At 41.4% G+C, this 17,944-nt stretch overlaps 1 protein-coding gene across 1 annotated transcript in view; it reads left to right on the plus strand.

The window, feature by feature from the left end:
• DMD (dystrophin) overlaps positions 1–17,944 on the plus strand; it is a 2,317,639-nt gene that overhangs the window by 1,008,246 nt on the left and 1,291,449 nt on the right. The window contains exon 30 of the mRNA XM_063457949.1: positions 5,365–5,526. Within this exon, the coding sequence (XP_063314019.1) occupies positions 5,365–5,526 (162 nt within the window). The remainder of the gene's footprint in view (positions 1–5,364; positions 5,527–17,944) is intronic.

Genomic DNA, 17,944 nt, shown 5'->3' on the forward strand with positions numbered 1-17,944 from the left:
ACTCCCCGGAGGCTGACTCAGAGGATGATTTGTCTCCCTTTTTGAAGGGGGATATAAAACAACTACTCCTGCATTAGCGTGCACTATGGAAAGCAGACCTCTAGGAGATGCAACAGGAGGTAGAGGTTCTTCAACAGACGCTCAGAGGGGTGGAGAAGAGGTGAATAGACACGAGCCGTTCAAACACAAACAACTAAGACCCACCTGGAGGGCCTTACCCACCAGGTCCAGATACTACACCGAATGGTGGTCTCGATGGAAGCCCGACATAGGTGACGCAACATCCGCCTGAGAGGCATACCAGAGGAGGTAACTGGGGAAGCATTCCCACAAGCTGATGGCCTCAATGGGCCTAAAGTGGGGATCAGACCCATCCATGATACTTACTGCATTCTGTGTAAGTAAAGCTGCCACAGCCCCGGCTGCAGCCCCCAAAGACACAATTATAGTCACCAGAGACATTACAGTGTGCACAGTAATTATGGGCCATTCCAGAGCGCTGGGACACATATAGTTCGAGGGAGCCTCAGTGTCTCTCTTCAGTGACATCCCATTTGCTACACTCGTAGAAAAACGCAAACTGGCTCCAGTGGCTAAGATACTGAGGGGCCACTCAGTCAGCTACCTCTGGGGAGCCGATGGTGCCTTGCAAGTCCCACAAGGAGACTAGATTATTATACTCTCTTTGGATGAAGACCCTGAGAAGTTCATACAGAGACTAAACCTGAAAGATCCACATGCAGAAGTAGAAACACCGAAGAGTACCGAAGCAGTTCACTGACCCGAACCAAACCTACCAAGAACACACTTTTTAGACGCTGATTCAGACTGGGGGATAGGCTTGCTGACACAACACTGCTTATACTTGCCTGCTCACTTCCACTGACTAATTTGCCAATGATTCTGTCTTAGTTTGACATATGACTTACCTATGTCCATAAGTTTTTCGGAAAGGGTTACAGAGGAACTCTAAGCTGATACCTCTTTCAAGATTAATGCTTGTGCACTTATAGTTTACTTATCGTATGTAACAGTTCATTTTGATGTATCCTTTATACCCTCTCATACAATGACGTGGATATATACTTTGTATGCAAAATTCAATAAAATACAAATAAAATTTAATTCATAATTGTGCTAATTACATGCAGAAAAGAAGCATCAACAATTTAAGAAAATATTCCAAACACCAATACCACTACAGCTCATTTTGAACCGTTTGAACAGACTTTCTCCTATGTGCTGGAGGATGACCAATCAGAGGCTTATTATTGAGAATCCTTATGGATTACAATTGAGAAGTCATTGCAAGGTACATGTGTGTACATGTCTACAACTGGAGAGTTGTGTGTTACGATACACAACTCTCCAGTCATACCTGTGCGTCTGCCTGCCTCAAAGCCACAGTATAGCTAAGCAGCTAAAGGTAGTAGTGCTTGAGCATGCACCTGCCACTTTTTTTTTTGGCTAGATAGAAGAAAAACCTCTCTGGTGTCTGAATGACAACCGGGAAGGTGTAACTGGATAGAATTTTAAAAGTGCTGATTTCTCTTGAAATCTGCACTTTTATAAAATGAAAGAAAGGGACATACTCTTCACACATAAAGCACTTAACACTATAACATTTGGAATTAAAATATGTATTCCCAGTGGTGTATTTTAGATCTGTACTGCCCTAGGCAGGACAGTGCTCGGCACATCCCCTAATTTAAATTTTTCCCACCCCTTCCTGTCAAGGCCGCACACACTCCCTGATAGATGCATACACTCATTGACAGACACACAATCTCATATACAGTGACACACAACAACATACACACACTCACTGTTTTGACAAACTGATAGACAGACACACTCTATTACTCGGACACACACTGACAGACTTACACTCACTGACAGACGCACACTCTCACTGACAGATGCACACTCTGACAGATGCACACACTGACAGACTCACTCACTGACAGACGCACTCACTGACTGACACACTCCCTGGGAGAGCTGGAGTGGATTACTTACCTGTGGTCCAGTGGGGCTGCCGGGTGGGCAGGTAGGGAGAGGACAGGCAGAGTAGGCAGCGAGGGAGCTCTGATTTTCCTGCGCAGCTCCCTCGCGCGTCGCTTGGTGATGCTGAGAACCGGAGTGACACTTAACAAAGCTCCCGGCTTTATTAAGCGGCGGGCGAGGGAGCTGAGCAGGAAGAGCTCAGGTTAACATGCTCCCTCGCAGCCTGCAGCCCACCGGAGTAAGTGGGGGCTCCAATGTAGCCAACTCTTGAGCCTCCCAGGACATGAGGCAAACAAGGGATCTGCCTGGGCGTTTGAGAGCGGCTTTTTTTGCCGCCTCCCTGCAGAGTGCCGCCCAAGGCAAATGCTTTGTTTGCTTTGCGAAAGATACATCAAAATGTATTCTTAATGCTATAGTGTTCTTCTGACTGTTAAGGTTTCTGCCCCTGTTTGCAGTAAAAACATTTTTACATACCTTTAACCCCTTAAGGACACATGACATGTCTGACATGTCATGATTCCCTTTTATTCCAAAAGTTTGGTCCTTAAGGGGTTAAACACTGTTATAGCAGAGGAAGTACCTTTAATGGTTATCTTCCTGACAGCCACTAGAAGTGTGTTAACCCCTGTAAACATTGACATTCCTGTAAAACAGCAATATTTTACTTTGCAGTGTTCAAATGACAGGAGCACAACACCCAGTCCACTTCATTGGAATTAAAGGGACACTATAGGCACCCAGACCACTTCAGCTCATTGAAGTGGTCTGGGTGCACTGTCCCAGTTCCCTTAACACTGAGCGATTATGGAAATTTTTAAGTAACTGCAATAATTACTTGCTAGTTTTAGTTGCCTAACTGATGCTGGAAGTCTTCATGCTATGCGTAGGGGCGTCCAGTGTCACCCAAAACAAATACACACACACACCTATACATACACCCACTGAAAGATACACACAGTGACACTCAGATATACACACTGGTGCATACACTCAGATACACAGTGGTACATACACACACTCAGATACACACAAACATACACACACTCAGTGGTACATACACACACTCAGATACACACAAACATACACACACTCAGATACACACAAACACTGACACACCGATAAACACACACAGCGACACATTAATACACACACACACAGTGAGACATTAATACACACACTCAGATACACAAAGTGACACATACACATAGTGACACAAAGATTTCACACATATACACACACACACACTGTCAAATACACACACATGACATTTTTTATATTTTTAGTCGACCTCCTGTTAGCATACCTGTTGTTTGCAGGAGGGTCTTACTGGCTGATGCTGGTGTGTGTGGGGGGAGCTGCTCACTGCCGGCTGCGGCATCTCTCCATCCAGTGCAACATTTTGTATATGAAGCTGGGAGGAAATGACTGTCTATCACTTCCTCCCAGCATCCCATACTATGGGGACCGGGTCGCACAATTAATCAGCCATGGCGCTGACCGGGTCCCTCTGCAGCAATGCCCATTGGGAAACGCTGCTCTAGGTAAACAGTGACACTTTTATTTTTATGCAAACTGAATTTTCTTGTAAAGATACAAGCAAACATCACACATTAAACTACACGATTAAAGATTTATGCATCCTTTGTATATTTGCATCGCTTTTATTTCATTTTCTCTATCCATACTTTTTAAGTAATGCTCAGATAGTCTGTAAATAAAGCCTCTTTTTAATTTCCTGATCTAAAATATCCCATAGCAACCGTGGAAAAGTGTTTAACAGAGATTGAGCATACATTTAACACCAAAATAGAACAATTATCTACTTGAAGAAGCCCTTGCGGCGAAACGCGTTTAGATATTAATTTTATTACTTTACAATAAAGAAAATACTTTGGCATAAAACATTTTATAGCCATTTTCTTTTCTTTTTCACCTGACTATACATATACTATCTACCTGACGAGAAGCCTAAAGAATCCTTAGGTGGGGATGATACCACCCAAGCGCCTACATTGAGCAGTACAAGCCTGCTCTATATACTGTGAGTAGTATATTTATTCTCTTTTTACACCTTTTAATTACTATACAGAGAGCACTATATACTTTATTTTTCCTCCCTGGGTCGAATAATACCAACTTGGACGTTGAATCTGAGCCAGATACTCGCCAATCAATATTACTCCGCATATCCTTGAGTGGGGATTATTCCACTTTACGTGCGTTATATCAGAGCTAGGTTCTAGCTCTGAAAAGTGTGAGTTAGACTACTTTTATTTTATTTTATTTACCATTTTATTCATCTATATACTGTGCCATTGGAGTTCCTCTTGTCTTTTTCTCCACATATTACTTCACTGGATTTCAAGGACACCTTTGTGAAGACACACCCCATTTTACGCCTCAGGATCCCTGTCCTTATACATGGCATCTACCATTATGGACTTATGATAAGTGTTTTGGACTATTGCCAATTATCCATTTATATTTCATTTAATATTTAATATTAAATTGTATTATTTTATATTATTTATTATATACACTCTTATATGTTTTACTGTATATTTTAGGCGCAACCTTTTTTTGTTCTATTTTGCATCATTTCTTACCATTAGGGGATTATAGGGGACTCCCTTTTAAGGATTGCAGCCTTTTTATTATTTTCTTGTGTGGCAATCTAGCGCTGATTTTTTCTCTTTCCATTTTCCATACATTTAACACCACCTTATAATTAAAGATAATGTTCTTTCCGTTTTCTGAACGGACTTATGCATATCTGAAAAAAAGAAAGATTTATTGGAAGTCAGTTTCAAATTGTTTAACCTGTGCTGCAAGCTCTGTTTTAGAGGCAGCTAAAAAATGAGCTCCTCTGATTTGTTCATTTATTAGCGTTCTAGAGATTGCTGCCATCCTTAATCACAGTATCTTCCATTCACTTATCCTATTCTCACCTCTAACTTGCCGCTCTGGCTTATGTTGTTGTGTGGTGACCGTGACCCTATTCCCAGTGAATGAAATCTCTTGAACTACGTAATGAGATCAGCGAGAAGTGGGCTAAGTCTCTTCAAAGATTACAGGATTCAGACCAGGTGCCGTTGAACAATTTTAGCAGTTCCTTACAACCGTGCTGTGTAACAAAAAACAAATACTTTCAGCTACTGTACATATACTTAATGTTGTGTCATCTTTAATACCTATTCCTTTTTATTGCCTGTTTATCAAAACGGCAGCCTGAATGAGTGGCAAAAGTCATCGAAGTCCATCTTACAAAAAGGTGCTTCCTGATCTGTAATATAGCACTGACAGAATTCATAAAAATAATAAAATAATATTAACTTGTTCTTTTCTTTCTTTTCACAGGCTGTGAGAAGACAAAAGGTTCTGGAACAAAGTATCCAGTCTGCCCAGGAGACAGAGAAAGCTATAGGTCTAATTCAGGAATCTCTGGGTACCACTGACAGAAAATTGATGGCCTATATTGCAGACAGAATTGATGCTGCTCAGGTTCCTCAAGAGGCTCAGGTAAAGCAAACAACAGATTTTTTTTTTACCTTAACCTGATAAACCTTATAAAGAAAAAAAAAAAAGGATTTGTATTTCGTCAAGCAATATTTTCACATCTAGGTGATTGTTTACTAAACAGTGAAAATTCAAGCCGACCGGTTTGCAAATTTAGAAACATATAGCCATATTGAGCCAAGCCAGAGTCTTGTATCATCTCAACTGCCGTGGCCTATGTTTTGCTATTTGTTTGTCAGCTCACAGTGATCACTTATTAGTAAATAAACCCCTTTATGATCAAGTTAGGCAATTAATTAACTGCAAGATGTGCTTAGCTTCCAATATTCTTTTTCATAGTTGAGAACAACTTCAATCATTAATATTTATTTCATAAAATGACACTGCAAATGTTTGCTCATTGTAACCCACTCACGAAACCTTTTCCTTTGCTTCTGTGTCTATTCTTTACGTGCTGTAAAGCTGATTACTGTGAATACTCCAGTGAGTCATCTCTTGGCTACTTAATCAGATTTCATTATGTGTCAGCTGTGGCTGTGTGTAAAATGACCTTGCATTCTTTTTTCAGATTAGATTCGAATATACAACGGCAGGTAACTGTTGCGTAGGCATTGCTGAGACTGTTCCACTATATTTTATTTGCTTTCTGGAGGTCTTTGCATGACTAAGTAAAGGCAAGAATTGTTTAACCATAATAAGAGTATATATAGCATCAGCTTTAGTGTATTTTTGGTTTTGTGCTCCCCTAGGCATGACGAAACTCCGGCACCCCTGACACGCATACATACACTCACAGACACACATACACATTCACTGACAGATATACACACACATGCACGCACACACACTGACATACACACATACAGATTCACTGACAGACACACAAACATGCTTACAAATAAGCACATTCACTGACAGACATACATACACACGCAATGACAGACACACTCTCAGTGACAGACTCACTCACTGACAGACACATATACACTCTCAATGACAGATACATGTAAACAGTCACTGAAAGATACATATTTACTTACAGACACACTCTCACTGGCAAATGCACACTGTCATTGACAGACACTCACTGGCAGACACATATACACTTCACTGACAGAGACACACTGTGACAAACCCTATTTTCTATGGATGTTTGCCCCAAACTCCTGGAGGAGCGTGGAAGTTGGCCTCCTGTCCACCCACTATGGTCCAGGTCGGAGACCCCGTTCGGGAGTTACCCTGCCCAGCCGCCATTAGCAGTTTTCCCTTGGTGCCCCTGTTTCGGCACTTTTCCTTCTCTGGAATTCAACTGAACGCTAGCTCCCTGGCAGCCATTCACATGACCAACCCATGAACGGTCCTCAGTTGTACTTAGCTGCGAATGTTATGGAACTGGTTTCTGTTAGGTGACCTTGCGGTTCCTGGGCAACTTGGTCCAGGGTTTTGAACCACATTGCGACTCGCCAGGAGAGTGCTTCTTGGAGGGAAGGTGCCTGAGACTAAGGGAACAAATGCTCCATGAGAGCCAGGTGGAGCACCCCATATTTTGGCCACAGAAGCTCCTGAAAGTTGACCTGCAAAAGCACACATCACTCTGGAACTATTTTGGGCATGGGACCACGTGTGCAGCCGGTCAGAAATTTGCCCCGGTGTCATTTCCCCTACACTGCATGGACCTGAGACAACTTGGGCATTTAGGGATGTTTGGGGATGTAGGACATGTGGGGTTATTGTATATTTTTATGATGTTTTAGGGTACTTTTAAGTTTTTATGTTTTTGTGTTTGGTTCCTGGGAAATAATTAGCTTACTGGTTTATAACTCAATTATCTCCCCGGCACAGAGATCTCTGGAGGGGCTTGTATTGAATACAATGGGGGATGTGTATACATTCTGTATAGCTTGCCTGAATAAACCAGATCCTTTTCGCTCTTCACTCAGTCTGGACCAGTGTTTGGGTGGATCAGCTATACTCTCTGCAGGAGAGCTTAAAGGATCACTATAGGGTCAGGAACACAAACATGTATTCCTGACCCTATAGTGTTAAAACCACCATCTAGCCCCCCCTGGGCCCCTCATGCCTCCATAAATATAGCAAAATCTTACTGTATTCAAGCCTGAAGCTGTAACTCTGCATGCTGTTTGACTCTGAAAAACAAGCTATCTGCAGACATCATTAGAAGTGGTTGCCTGATCCAATCACAGTGCTTCCCCATAGGATTGGCTGAGACTGACAAAGAGACAGATCAGGGGCAGAGCCGGCATGATTCAAACACAGCCCTGGCCAATCAGCATCTCCTCCTAGAGATGGATTGAATCAATGTATCTCTATGAGGAAAGTCCCGTGTCTGCATGCAGAGGGAGGAGACACTTAATGTTTGGATGCATTTTAGGCAGCCATGACCCAGGAAGGATCTCTAACAGCCATCTGAGCAGTGGCCAGTGAAGTTATCACTAGGCTGTAATGTAAACACTGCATTTTCTCTGAAAAGACAGTGTTTACAGCAAAATGCCTGAAGGTAATGATTCTACTCACCAGAACAAATTCAATAAGTTGTATTTGTTCTGGTGACTGTAGTGTCCCTTTAATCACTTGAAGCTGTACCCAGAACCCTGTTCCAGGGCAGGAAGCGACAGAGAGACCCCAGCCAAGCTGTGATGGCTAGAGGCTGAAGAACTACAGGTGTTCTGGTGGAGAGCTAGGAAGCTAGCTTGATGGAGGTACCCACTCTGGATACCAGGCGGTCTGAGACTGTCACACACACCCAATCAGAGTCAGACACACACACTGCGAGACACATACACACTCACTGACAGACACACATACACACTCACTGGCAGACACACATACACACTCACTGGCAGACACAAACACACTGAGAGATACACACTCTAACTGACAGATAAACATTCACTGATGGACACACACTCAGTGACAGACACACACACACACTCTTTGACAGACACACATACGTACACACTCACTGACAGACACACACACACACTCATAATAACACACTCACAATTTTTTATTTTATTTTTTTTTTTAATCCACCCAGCCTCCCTACCTTTGGGAGTGCTGGCGTTAATTCTCTATTTCCCTGGGATCCAGTGGGGTTGGGCGGCTCGGGGAGCAAGTGGTCAATGATCTTCCTGCTCTGCTCCCTCGCATGCCGCTTAGTGATGCTCGGGTTGAAGTGACATCATATTCAGGCTACAGCATCACAGCGGTGCGCACAATCGGGCAGAGCAGGGAGAGCTTAAGGGAGAGTGCTCCCTCTCTGCCTGCCTACAAACAGAACAGATGCCAGCCAGTGCCATATCCTGGATTTGTGCTGGCCTAGGCATGACAAAATTTAGGATACCCCCACCCCCCTGCCACCCCTCCCTTCCCCCACCACCCCCCCTTCCCCGCCTTCTAAATACTGACACACATTCACTGACAGACACACATACACTAGCTAACAGACACACACAAACTAACACACACACACTCACTCACTAACAAACACACTCTAACAGACACACACATACACTAACACACACATTTTTTTTAATTCAATCCCCCCCTTACCTTTGGGAATGCTGGGGTAGATTCTTGTGTCCCTGGGGTCCGGTGGGGCTGCTGGGCTACTGGACTGCAGGCTGCGAGGGAGCACTCATCCTCCTGTTCATCCTGATGTCATATTCCGGCTCCCGGCATCACTCTGCGGTGCGCGAGGGAGCTGAGCAGAGAGCTCACTAATCAGTGCTCCCTCGCCAGCACCGCCCGCCCACCTGTCTGGATTGTCAGTTAGCTGCCAGGCTAACAAGAAAGTGCATCCCAAGGCAAATGCCTTGTTTGCATCACGGCTAATACGTCCCTGATTCCAGCTTTGGGGTGGGGGGTGTCCAAGGTGGCAAGCTGGCCACTTCTTGGGCCCCCCAGGAGAAGAGGCTGACAAGGTGTCCGTAGGGTGATGTCAGAGGGGGTGATAGGCACTGGAATCTTGAAAGCACAGTAAGGGTTTATTAACCATTGCAGTGCGGAATGGGGGATGTGAGGGGTGGGTGCCAGGAAGCTATAGTGCTAGGAATACAACTTTGTAGCTTTTATATACATTTATTTTTGTGTATATATGTATACTTATCTATGGAAAATTGTATATTGCTCTCCTTTAAAAAATAAAATAGTATGTATTAAAGTATTGAAAGAAAAATTCTTAAATTACGGTGGAACAAACCTCAATGATTCAAAACTTAACTCAAACATCTCAATATATATTATATACATTTATAATTGTTTAACAACTTCATATAATAATTTAATTATTGCTACTCATTTATTATCAAAAAAGTTGCACATTTTAACGATACTCAACCATCGTATACTCTATGCAATGATAACACGTAATATCCAAATGTATTAATTCATTATGCTAAGTAAAGTAATATTAACGTTTTCATTTTCTTTGAATCAACATGTATTAGAATACACAAATGCAGTGGCCAGTGAAGTTATCACACAAATGCATGGTTTTATCATAAAACGCATACATTTCAGTTTGAATTCATGGAATCATATTTCATTTAGTGTTCATCTTGCACCACCATGTGGTAGTAAGCATTCAGCACATTGCTAAATTAAAAAGACAGACTATATAACAAAGTTTTACACCAAATGCTACCATTTTGTGAGTTTTGTTAAAATAAATAATAAATATGTAATGTAATCAGTACATTTACTAATTGTTAATATTTATATTCTGATCCACACCTATATTATCAACTGAGGTGCAAACATTGACTATTTTCTTTTAGAGCTCACTCATTTTCTAACGTATTTCAATTTAACATGTTTTTTATGACTATTTTTAAACACTTATTAATTTTGAAAAAAAAAAAACCTTTGGAATTACTTGATTCTAATGACCATCAATTTACCACCCTGCCCCCTCCCCTCCTCCAATATGTATTTTAACTGCCTTCCTCTCTCCACACACAGCTGATACATATTTATCCAGACTCTGACTGAACTAGTACCCTCCCTACGCATGGTCATTGTTGCATATCTTGACACACCTTCCAACAGGTGATCTTGCTCCTAACCAGGTGCTGAGCATCTGGTATAAGACACGGCCCTCTATCTACATAAACTTACTTCTGCATACTCCCTGATATCTTTTCAGTCTCACATTAACTTGTGCAGCACCCATTTCTTTTTGACTTACCTTACTGTCTCTAACCGTAGTCTCTCTATCATTTTCTGATCTACTCTTCCAAACCCCTCTCTTCTCTGTTGCCTCTCATGATTTCCATGTATTCCCTCTCTTCTCACCCTTGCTGTCTATTCAATTTTCCCACCTTGTTTTATCCTCTCTTCTAGTCTTCACTCCTCCTCACAAACAATCAATTATATTCACACCTGAGTACCCTGACACCCGGTCTGTCAAACTAAACACCAACTCTGGCATACCAAATTCACCAAAAACCTCCAAAGGTGCTTGAGGATGGTAGAACATACCACCCGTTTTGTAGTATGGCTGACTCCCTGCACTACACATTTATGTTTCATTCCAATACCTGTGCCATCTTTCTTGCCAAATATACTTCACCTCCCTCATCTCCATCTTCTTGCATGACCCCAAAAGCAAACTTTTAATATACTAATGTACCTGATATTGCCTCCTCTCATCTACTAATTTCCATGCTGTTAATTTTGCATCCTACTTCGTAAAATGTCTGAAGGGAAATTCCCTTGCTCGCTTCTCCTCTCAAGTGGCCGACCCTCTGCCCGGCCTTCTCCTCTACATTTAAAATAGAGGAGGTTTCAGTCATTTTGTTTTCTTTCTACTCTATAACTTGCCCTCTTGACTCCATTCCCTTGCACCTTTTCAATCTCTTCCATCTGCTACAGTCCCATATTTAGCTAAAATCTTCAATTTCTCTCTTTCCTCAAAAATTTTCCTATCATTCTTCAAACATGCACTGATCACGCCCATACAAAAAAAGCCTTTTCTTTGAAAGAGCTTAGTGGCATAGGGGAGGAGATAGACGTGTTAATTTGAATTATATGAACTCAACAGAGACTGCCCTGATCGTGAATTAAGTTGACATTAGTAAACATACAGGCCAGCTACACTATTTATTAAAATTATCAGCTCTTAAATAGTGCATCCCTTTTTACACGTGATCTATAATTGTGAATGTAGATGATAGGTCTTGTCAAAAGATGCATATTCTAAATCATGATTAGATTAAAAATCATCTTTTTGAAATATTTTTCTTACTATTTACAAATCAAAAAATATTATGCTAAATTGTGAAAAAGTTACTCATTTGTTAAACAGTCTATTAAATACATACATAAATAGTCTGTTACTGAAATACTTATAGAGGGCTCTAACGTCTCAGTAAGTAAATACTGTATGTGTGTGTATCTCTGGTGAATTTAGTAGCCTTGTTTCTGCTTTCATTCATGTATGTATATATATATATATATATATATATATATATATATATATATAAAATTGGATAGTCAGTACATGGTTAAACACAGATCTGCACACACCAATCAAGCCATAAGACTTGCTTTTCCTGCAGAAATTTCAAATTTGCAGTGATGTTATTACCGCAAGGGATTCTGGGTGGGCATATGCAAATGAGTTCAACAAACTCAATATTTTGCCTCATTATTCCATTTTAAACATGGATTCCTAAGAGTTTGTTTGCTGTATATAACATCTTTGAACCACAACTCAGAAAGAGATGTAAAGCTAGTGAACCCGACATGGACAGCTATTACGTTGTTAATGTAACTCATCAGCATAAACTTGGTTACTGGCTTGCTATTGAGGCTTGGCGTTACCTGCAATGTACAAACCAAGAAAGTAATGCTTGGGAAAAAAGTTAATTAAACCCCTTCCACCTGAAGTCAGTGGATAGTCAATACATTGTTAAACACAGATCTGCACACACCAGTCAAGCCATAAGACTTGGTTTCCCCACAGAAACCTCAACTTTGCAGTGATGTTACTACTGCAAAGGATTCTGGGTGGGCATATGCAAATTAGTTATTCAAAGAAACACATTTTTTTCTTATTATTCCATTTTTATTTTTTATTATGCAACTTTCATGTTAACAAAATGTGCTTTGTAATACAAGTTGTATAATTTGTACATAATAAAAGATAAGTAACTGGTTGAAGTATTGATATACATAGAACATTTTTGTGCAACAATATGAACATTTTTATAATGGATAGATTTAGGGGGGACAGACGATGAGGGATGGAGAGGGGTCAAGGTAGTAGGTGAGAGGGCAGAAGACGGTACTTTGCGTGACAGGTTAGGTCTCAGTTTGTCAGTTTTGACCTTTCAAGAGTAGCTGTGTACAACATTATACAATAATGGATCATCTTGAATCATTATGAATCAGTTTGAGTCATTTTGAACTCAGCTGGCGAGACTTTGAGTCATGTTCAGTTGACCTTTCTTGGGGATTACATTCTCTGAAGACATTCCACATGTGCCAGGCAGAGCTCCTGAATTTAGCTTTAGTGGGGAAAGCTGCCCTGCACAAGAATTCATAATATTGTGTAGTTTCAATTAGGTTGATATACTGCTTTATGGTTGGCGCATCGGGGCTTGAACATTTTTTACTTATCATAGCCAGCGCTGTGATGTTAATTTGGTAGATTAGATATTTTTTCACTTTGGGTAACTTAGATGGGTAGTTATGGAGCAGAATACAGTCAGGTGTTATAAGTAAAGTAGTCCCTGTGCTACCATGAATTAGGTTGGCCACTGCTTTCCAGTATGTTGTTAATTTTGGGCATTCCCACCAGATATGGAGCATGGTGCCCGTTCCTAATGTGCACCTCCAGCAATGACTTGACGTGTTAAGATAAATTTGTTTGAGGTGCATCGGCACTAAAGTACCAGCAGTACAAGATTTTCCGTGATAATTCTGTATGAGTGTGAGTTGTTTAGGACTTATGAATATCTCCCGCCATGTTATTTCCTAAAATGTCAAACCAAGGTTTATTTCCCATGCTACAACAAATGGGTATCTGATAGTTAAGTCATACTTCAGTATCCTGGAATATAGTATTGAGAATTTTTTAACTGCTGGCATCATTTTAAGCATTATTCTTTCAAAGCTCGTCAGCCGGTGCTCATGTACATTTTCATTAGTCCAAGCATTTAGTTTTTTTAACCATGAATGTATTTGTAAATACGAGAATTGCAACACTAAAGGGAGACCATATCGTTGTTATTTGTCTGGAAAGAGTAGTGTTTGGCCATCGTGAAAAAGTTGGTGAATAAAGTGTACATCGTGGCGTTCCCAAATTTTGTAATTGAAATCTGGTATAGTATAGTGAGTGTAGGGTTGAGATGGGCATAGCTCTTGAGTATGGGATCTCTGAACAGCATTTATGTCTGTTCCTATCCCACACATGAATGGTCGTCGCTGTGGTAGGTAAGATTGTTACTCTTTTGGGCCTAACGTGTTTGGCTAGCCATATTATGGATAACAGTGTGTGTTTTTGCATCACCTCATTTTCTAATGTCACCCATTGGGGTAGTTTGTTTTGAGTTTGGGCTGGTACTATGCTATTGATGATAGCTGCTTGGTAATAGTTGTGTATATTTGGTGCGTTCATCCCTCCAGCGGCAGTTTTTTGATAGTGCGTGGTTGCCCTTACTTTAGGTGTTTTGTATGCCCAGATAAATTGGTTGAGCAACCCTTGGGCTTCCTTAAAATATGAGTTAGGGAGGCAGATGGGCAATGTGCGAAATAGATACTGGAATTTGGGGACTACCATCCTTATTATGGCTGCCAGACGGTTTGTGATGATATTTACTTCCTTTGCCAGTTATGTAGTGTTGTTTTGATCTCTTTCAATAACAGTGTATGGTTTGATTTATAAATATGTTGAATATTGGAAGTGAAGGCCACCCCTAGAAATGTTAGTTGGTCTGATCACTCAAACGAATGTTGGGATTATAGGCGTTGCAGTGATTTTTTTTGGCATATTGATACCCATAGCTTGTGTTTTAGTTACATTGAGTTTGTAATAGGAACATCTGCTGTATTCCTGTTGTATTCCAGTGAATGTTGGTATAGAGATGTGGGGTTACGTTAAGATAAGGAGGATATCATCTGCGAATAATGTGAGTTTGTATCCAGTGTCATTAACTTGTATGCCATGGATTTTAGGGTTGTTTCTGATGAGTGCTGTGAGTGGTTCCAGCGCTAAAACGTACAATAAATGCAAAGGGGGCAGCCCTGCCTATAGTCATTTGAGTTATGAAAGGGGGCAGAGGTAAAACCCCCTCCTGCTACTTTGGCTACAGGGTTACTATATAAGGCTCGCATCGCTGACACAAATTACCCCGGAAAACCATATTTTTTCAGCACCGCGAGGAGGAAGTGCCAGTGCTTTTTCTGCATCTGGGGAGAGAAATTAACTGTGCCCTCCTCCCCATAGCACCTCTATTAGGTCCAGCACCTTCCGCATACCATCACTCCCCTCTCTTCCCCGCATGAAACCGACTTGGTCATCATGGATGATCACCGGGAGTATAGTGGACAGCCTATTGGCATATATTTTTGCAAATATTTGTATGTCGGTGCTTAATAGGGAGATAGGACGCAGGTTTTACCCTTTGCTTAATATCTTCCCCGGTTGCAGTAGGGTGGTGATATGCGCCATGAGCATGTCTTCTGGTGTGGTCTCCTGCGTGAGCATAGTCGTGAAGGTTTTTAAGAATTGTGGGGGCTAATGTGTTTGTGTATTTTTTATAGTATATATTTGGAAAACCGCCCAGTCCTGGTGCCTTCCCTTGGGGGAGTGCCAGTATTGTGTTAATTATTTCTTGTTCTGTTATTGGAGCTTGAAGACTGTCTGTTTGAGTTTGGGAAAGGATAGGCATTTTGATTCTTGCTAAAAATCAATCTATGTCTGTGTTCGTGGGTTGGTGCAAAGTAGCGTCCTCTTTTAAGTTATATAATTTTGTGTAGTATCGTGCTAACTCATCAGCTATGTCTTGAGGGTTGTAGAGTTTTGTCCGTCTGTTGGTTAGTATGTAGGGAATTTTTGTGTGCCCTTGTTTTTGCCGTAATTTGGTGGCCAAAAGCTTGCCCGTTTTATTGCTTTGGTGATACTCTCGTATCTTCAATCTTTGCATTATATATATCGTTTTTTCCATGGATATGTCGTTAATCTGTTTTGTAAGGTTGTCAATAGTGGTCTGTAAAGCATCAGTGGGTTGGATATAGTGTTTTGCGGTTGCATCTCGGAGGTCACGCAAAAGTGCCATGCTTTCATTGCGTGACCGTTTTTTTAAGGTAGGAAGAGCGGCTTAAAAAGAGTCCTCGCATGACTGACTTGTGGGCCTGCCATACCACCAAAGGGGATGTCCCTTTATTAGTATTAAGGGAGAAGTATTCATTGAACACGTTATGTATAGTGTGTTTGAATGTGTCATCCCTCAGGATCGATCCATTTAAACTCCAAGGGGCAAAGACTCTGGAGGTAAATTGTTCAGATATTGACATGATGTTTGGCACATGGTCAGACCAAAATAATGTCACCTCTCTCGCTGTGGACCACTTTTTTAAGTAATGGGCCTGTGGCCAGCATATGGTCAATCCTTAAATGCATTTGGTGTACTGGGGAAAAATGAGTGTAGGAACGGTCTAATGGGTGCAATGCACGTCACATATCATATAATCTGACCTCTAAGACTAATTTGGTCAGGGATTGGCAGTGTGGTTTGAGGTGGTGGTGCCTGGCTGCAGTGGGGTGCAGTGATGTGTCCAGGGCATGGTCTAGAATGTGGTTCAAATCCCCACATTTCATCATGAGTTCCATTTTAATAGGTTCCACTTTAGATAGCACTTTATGTAGGAAATGATGTTGTTGGGAACTTGGGCTATACATGTTTACAATGGTGTAGCTATATCATTGATCATACATAGTAATATGTTATATCGTCCCTTACTATCAGTGGTGAGTTTAAGTAGTTCAAAATAAAGTGATTTATGGAAGAGTTTGGATACATGTCTGGCTTTATAGGTGTGTGCTGTGTGAAATTGAGTTGGGTAATCATTGGTGCCAAAGGTGGGTAAGCGCAGTTTGACAAAATGCGTCTCAGGTAACATACAATGTAGGCGGAGACACATTTGACATCTTCTAGGAGCTTGCAATGCTTGTGAAGGGTGTTTAGGCCCCGTATATTGTGAGAATACATTTTCATATTGGTGGGTACCAAAGTTGAAGTGTTATATGTCGGGTTTGTGGTTGCAGTTACAGCGGTGGGTCTGCCAAAACAGGATCAGTATTTCAGCAGTGTTTAACATAGTGCTGAGCCCGTGTGGTTGGTATACCCAGAATTGCGTCCCCGTACTCTCAATGGGAAGGTGGATTGACGAGAGGGGATGGAACCGGAGTGATTGATTGCATAGCTACCAGGAAAGGGTAAAGGAAAGTATGCACATTAGTCCCCTCCATGGGGGAACAGTGCAATACATTTGCACTTTGGGGGTAGTTAGATCCATCATATAGTGTTAGTGGCTACCTGGGCTCTAAGGTAGTCTTGAAAATGTATGGCTGGTAGAAAAGCAATACAATAACATGTATAAACAGTAAAATCAGCAAAACATATAACTGGGTGTTGACATCAATAACAATTTCCCCACTTTTTATAATACACTTGTAGCTGTGGGTCATAGATATCTTAGGCAGAGTGTATCGTGACATTCTACGTCAATGAGGTACAAAGTTATGTCCCCTGCTTGAGAGTGAGCTTTACTCTGATGGGGCTTTCCTAGGATTTTGCTGGGCTCAGAGTACCCTAATGCCCGAGTGATGTACGGGTACCATAGCATGTCTCTCAGAGTGTTTCTGCATATGTTTTGCGGTCGGAGAGACTGCGTCCCGACTCAATCGGGTTCGTCACTACACTCTCTATCTAGACTAGTGGGAAGTGTGGGTTGTTTTCCCTACCGTTTGTGAGACTTGCTAGATATGTGTAAAAGTATTACATTATAATAAAAGTAAGGATTAGCATTATAGAGCTAATAAACTAAAGTAGCACATGGATAATAACAGGGTTGCGATACTTGCATATAAAACCGGCAACCATGACAGTTCTTATTCGGTGAATACTGCTATGTTTGCTGTATCTCCGCTTAGGTTACAGTCCATTCTTGGGTCAGCTTCACAGGTGAGGTAGTCGTTTCTTTTGTATGTGATATCTTCATGCCCCAGGATTGCAAGATCTTCAGCACTTCCTCAGGAGTTCACAGTGGGATGAGTTTCCCATTCTTCACTACCAGCAGCTTGGTAGGGTATCCCCAGCAGTACCTGACATTGTTTTCACGGAGGGTCGCAGTCACTTGATTGAAAAAGACTTGCGTCTTCTTAAGGTTGCGG

Source organism: Pelobates fuscus, chromosome 1 (genome assembly GCF_036172605.1).
Source record: "Pelobates fuscus isolate aPelFus1 chromosome 1, aPelFus1.pri, whole genome shotgun sequence".
Classification (NCBI taxonomy): domain Eukaryota; kingdom Metazoa; phylum Chordata; class Amphibia; order Anura; family Pelobatidae; genus Pelobates; species Pelobates fuscus.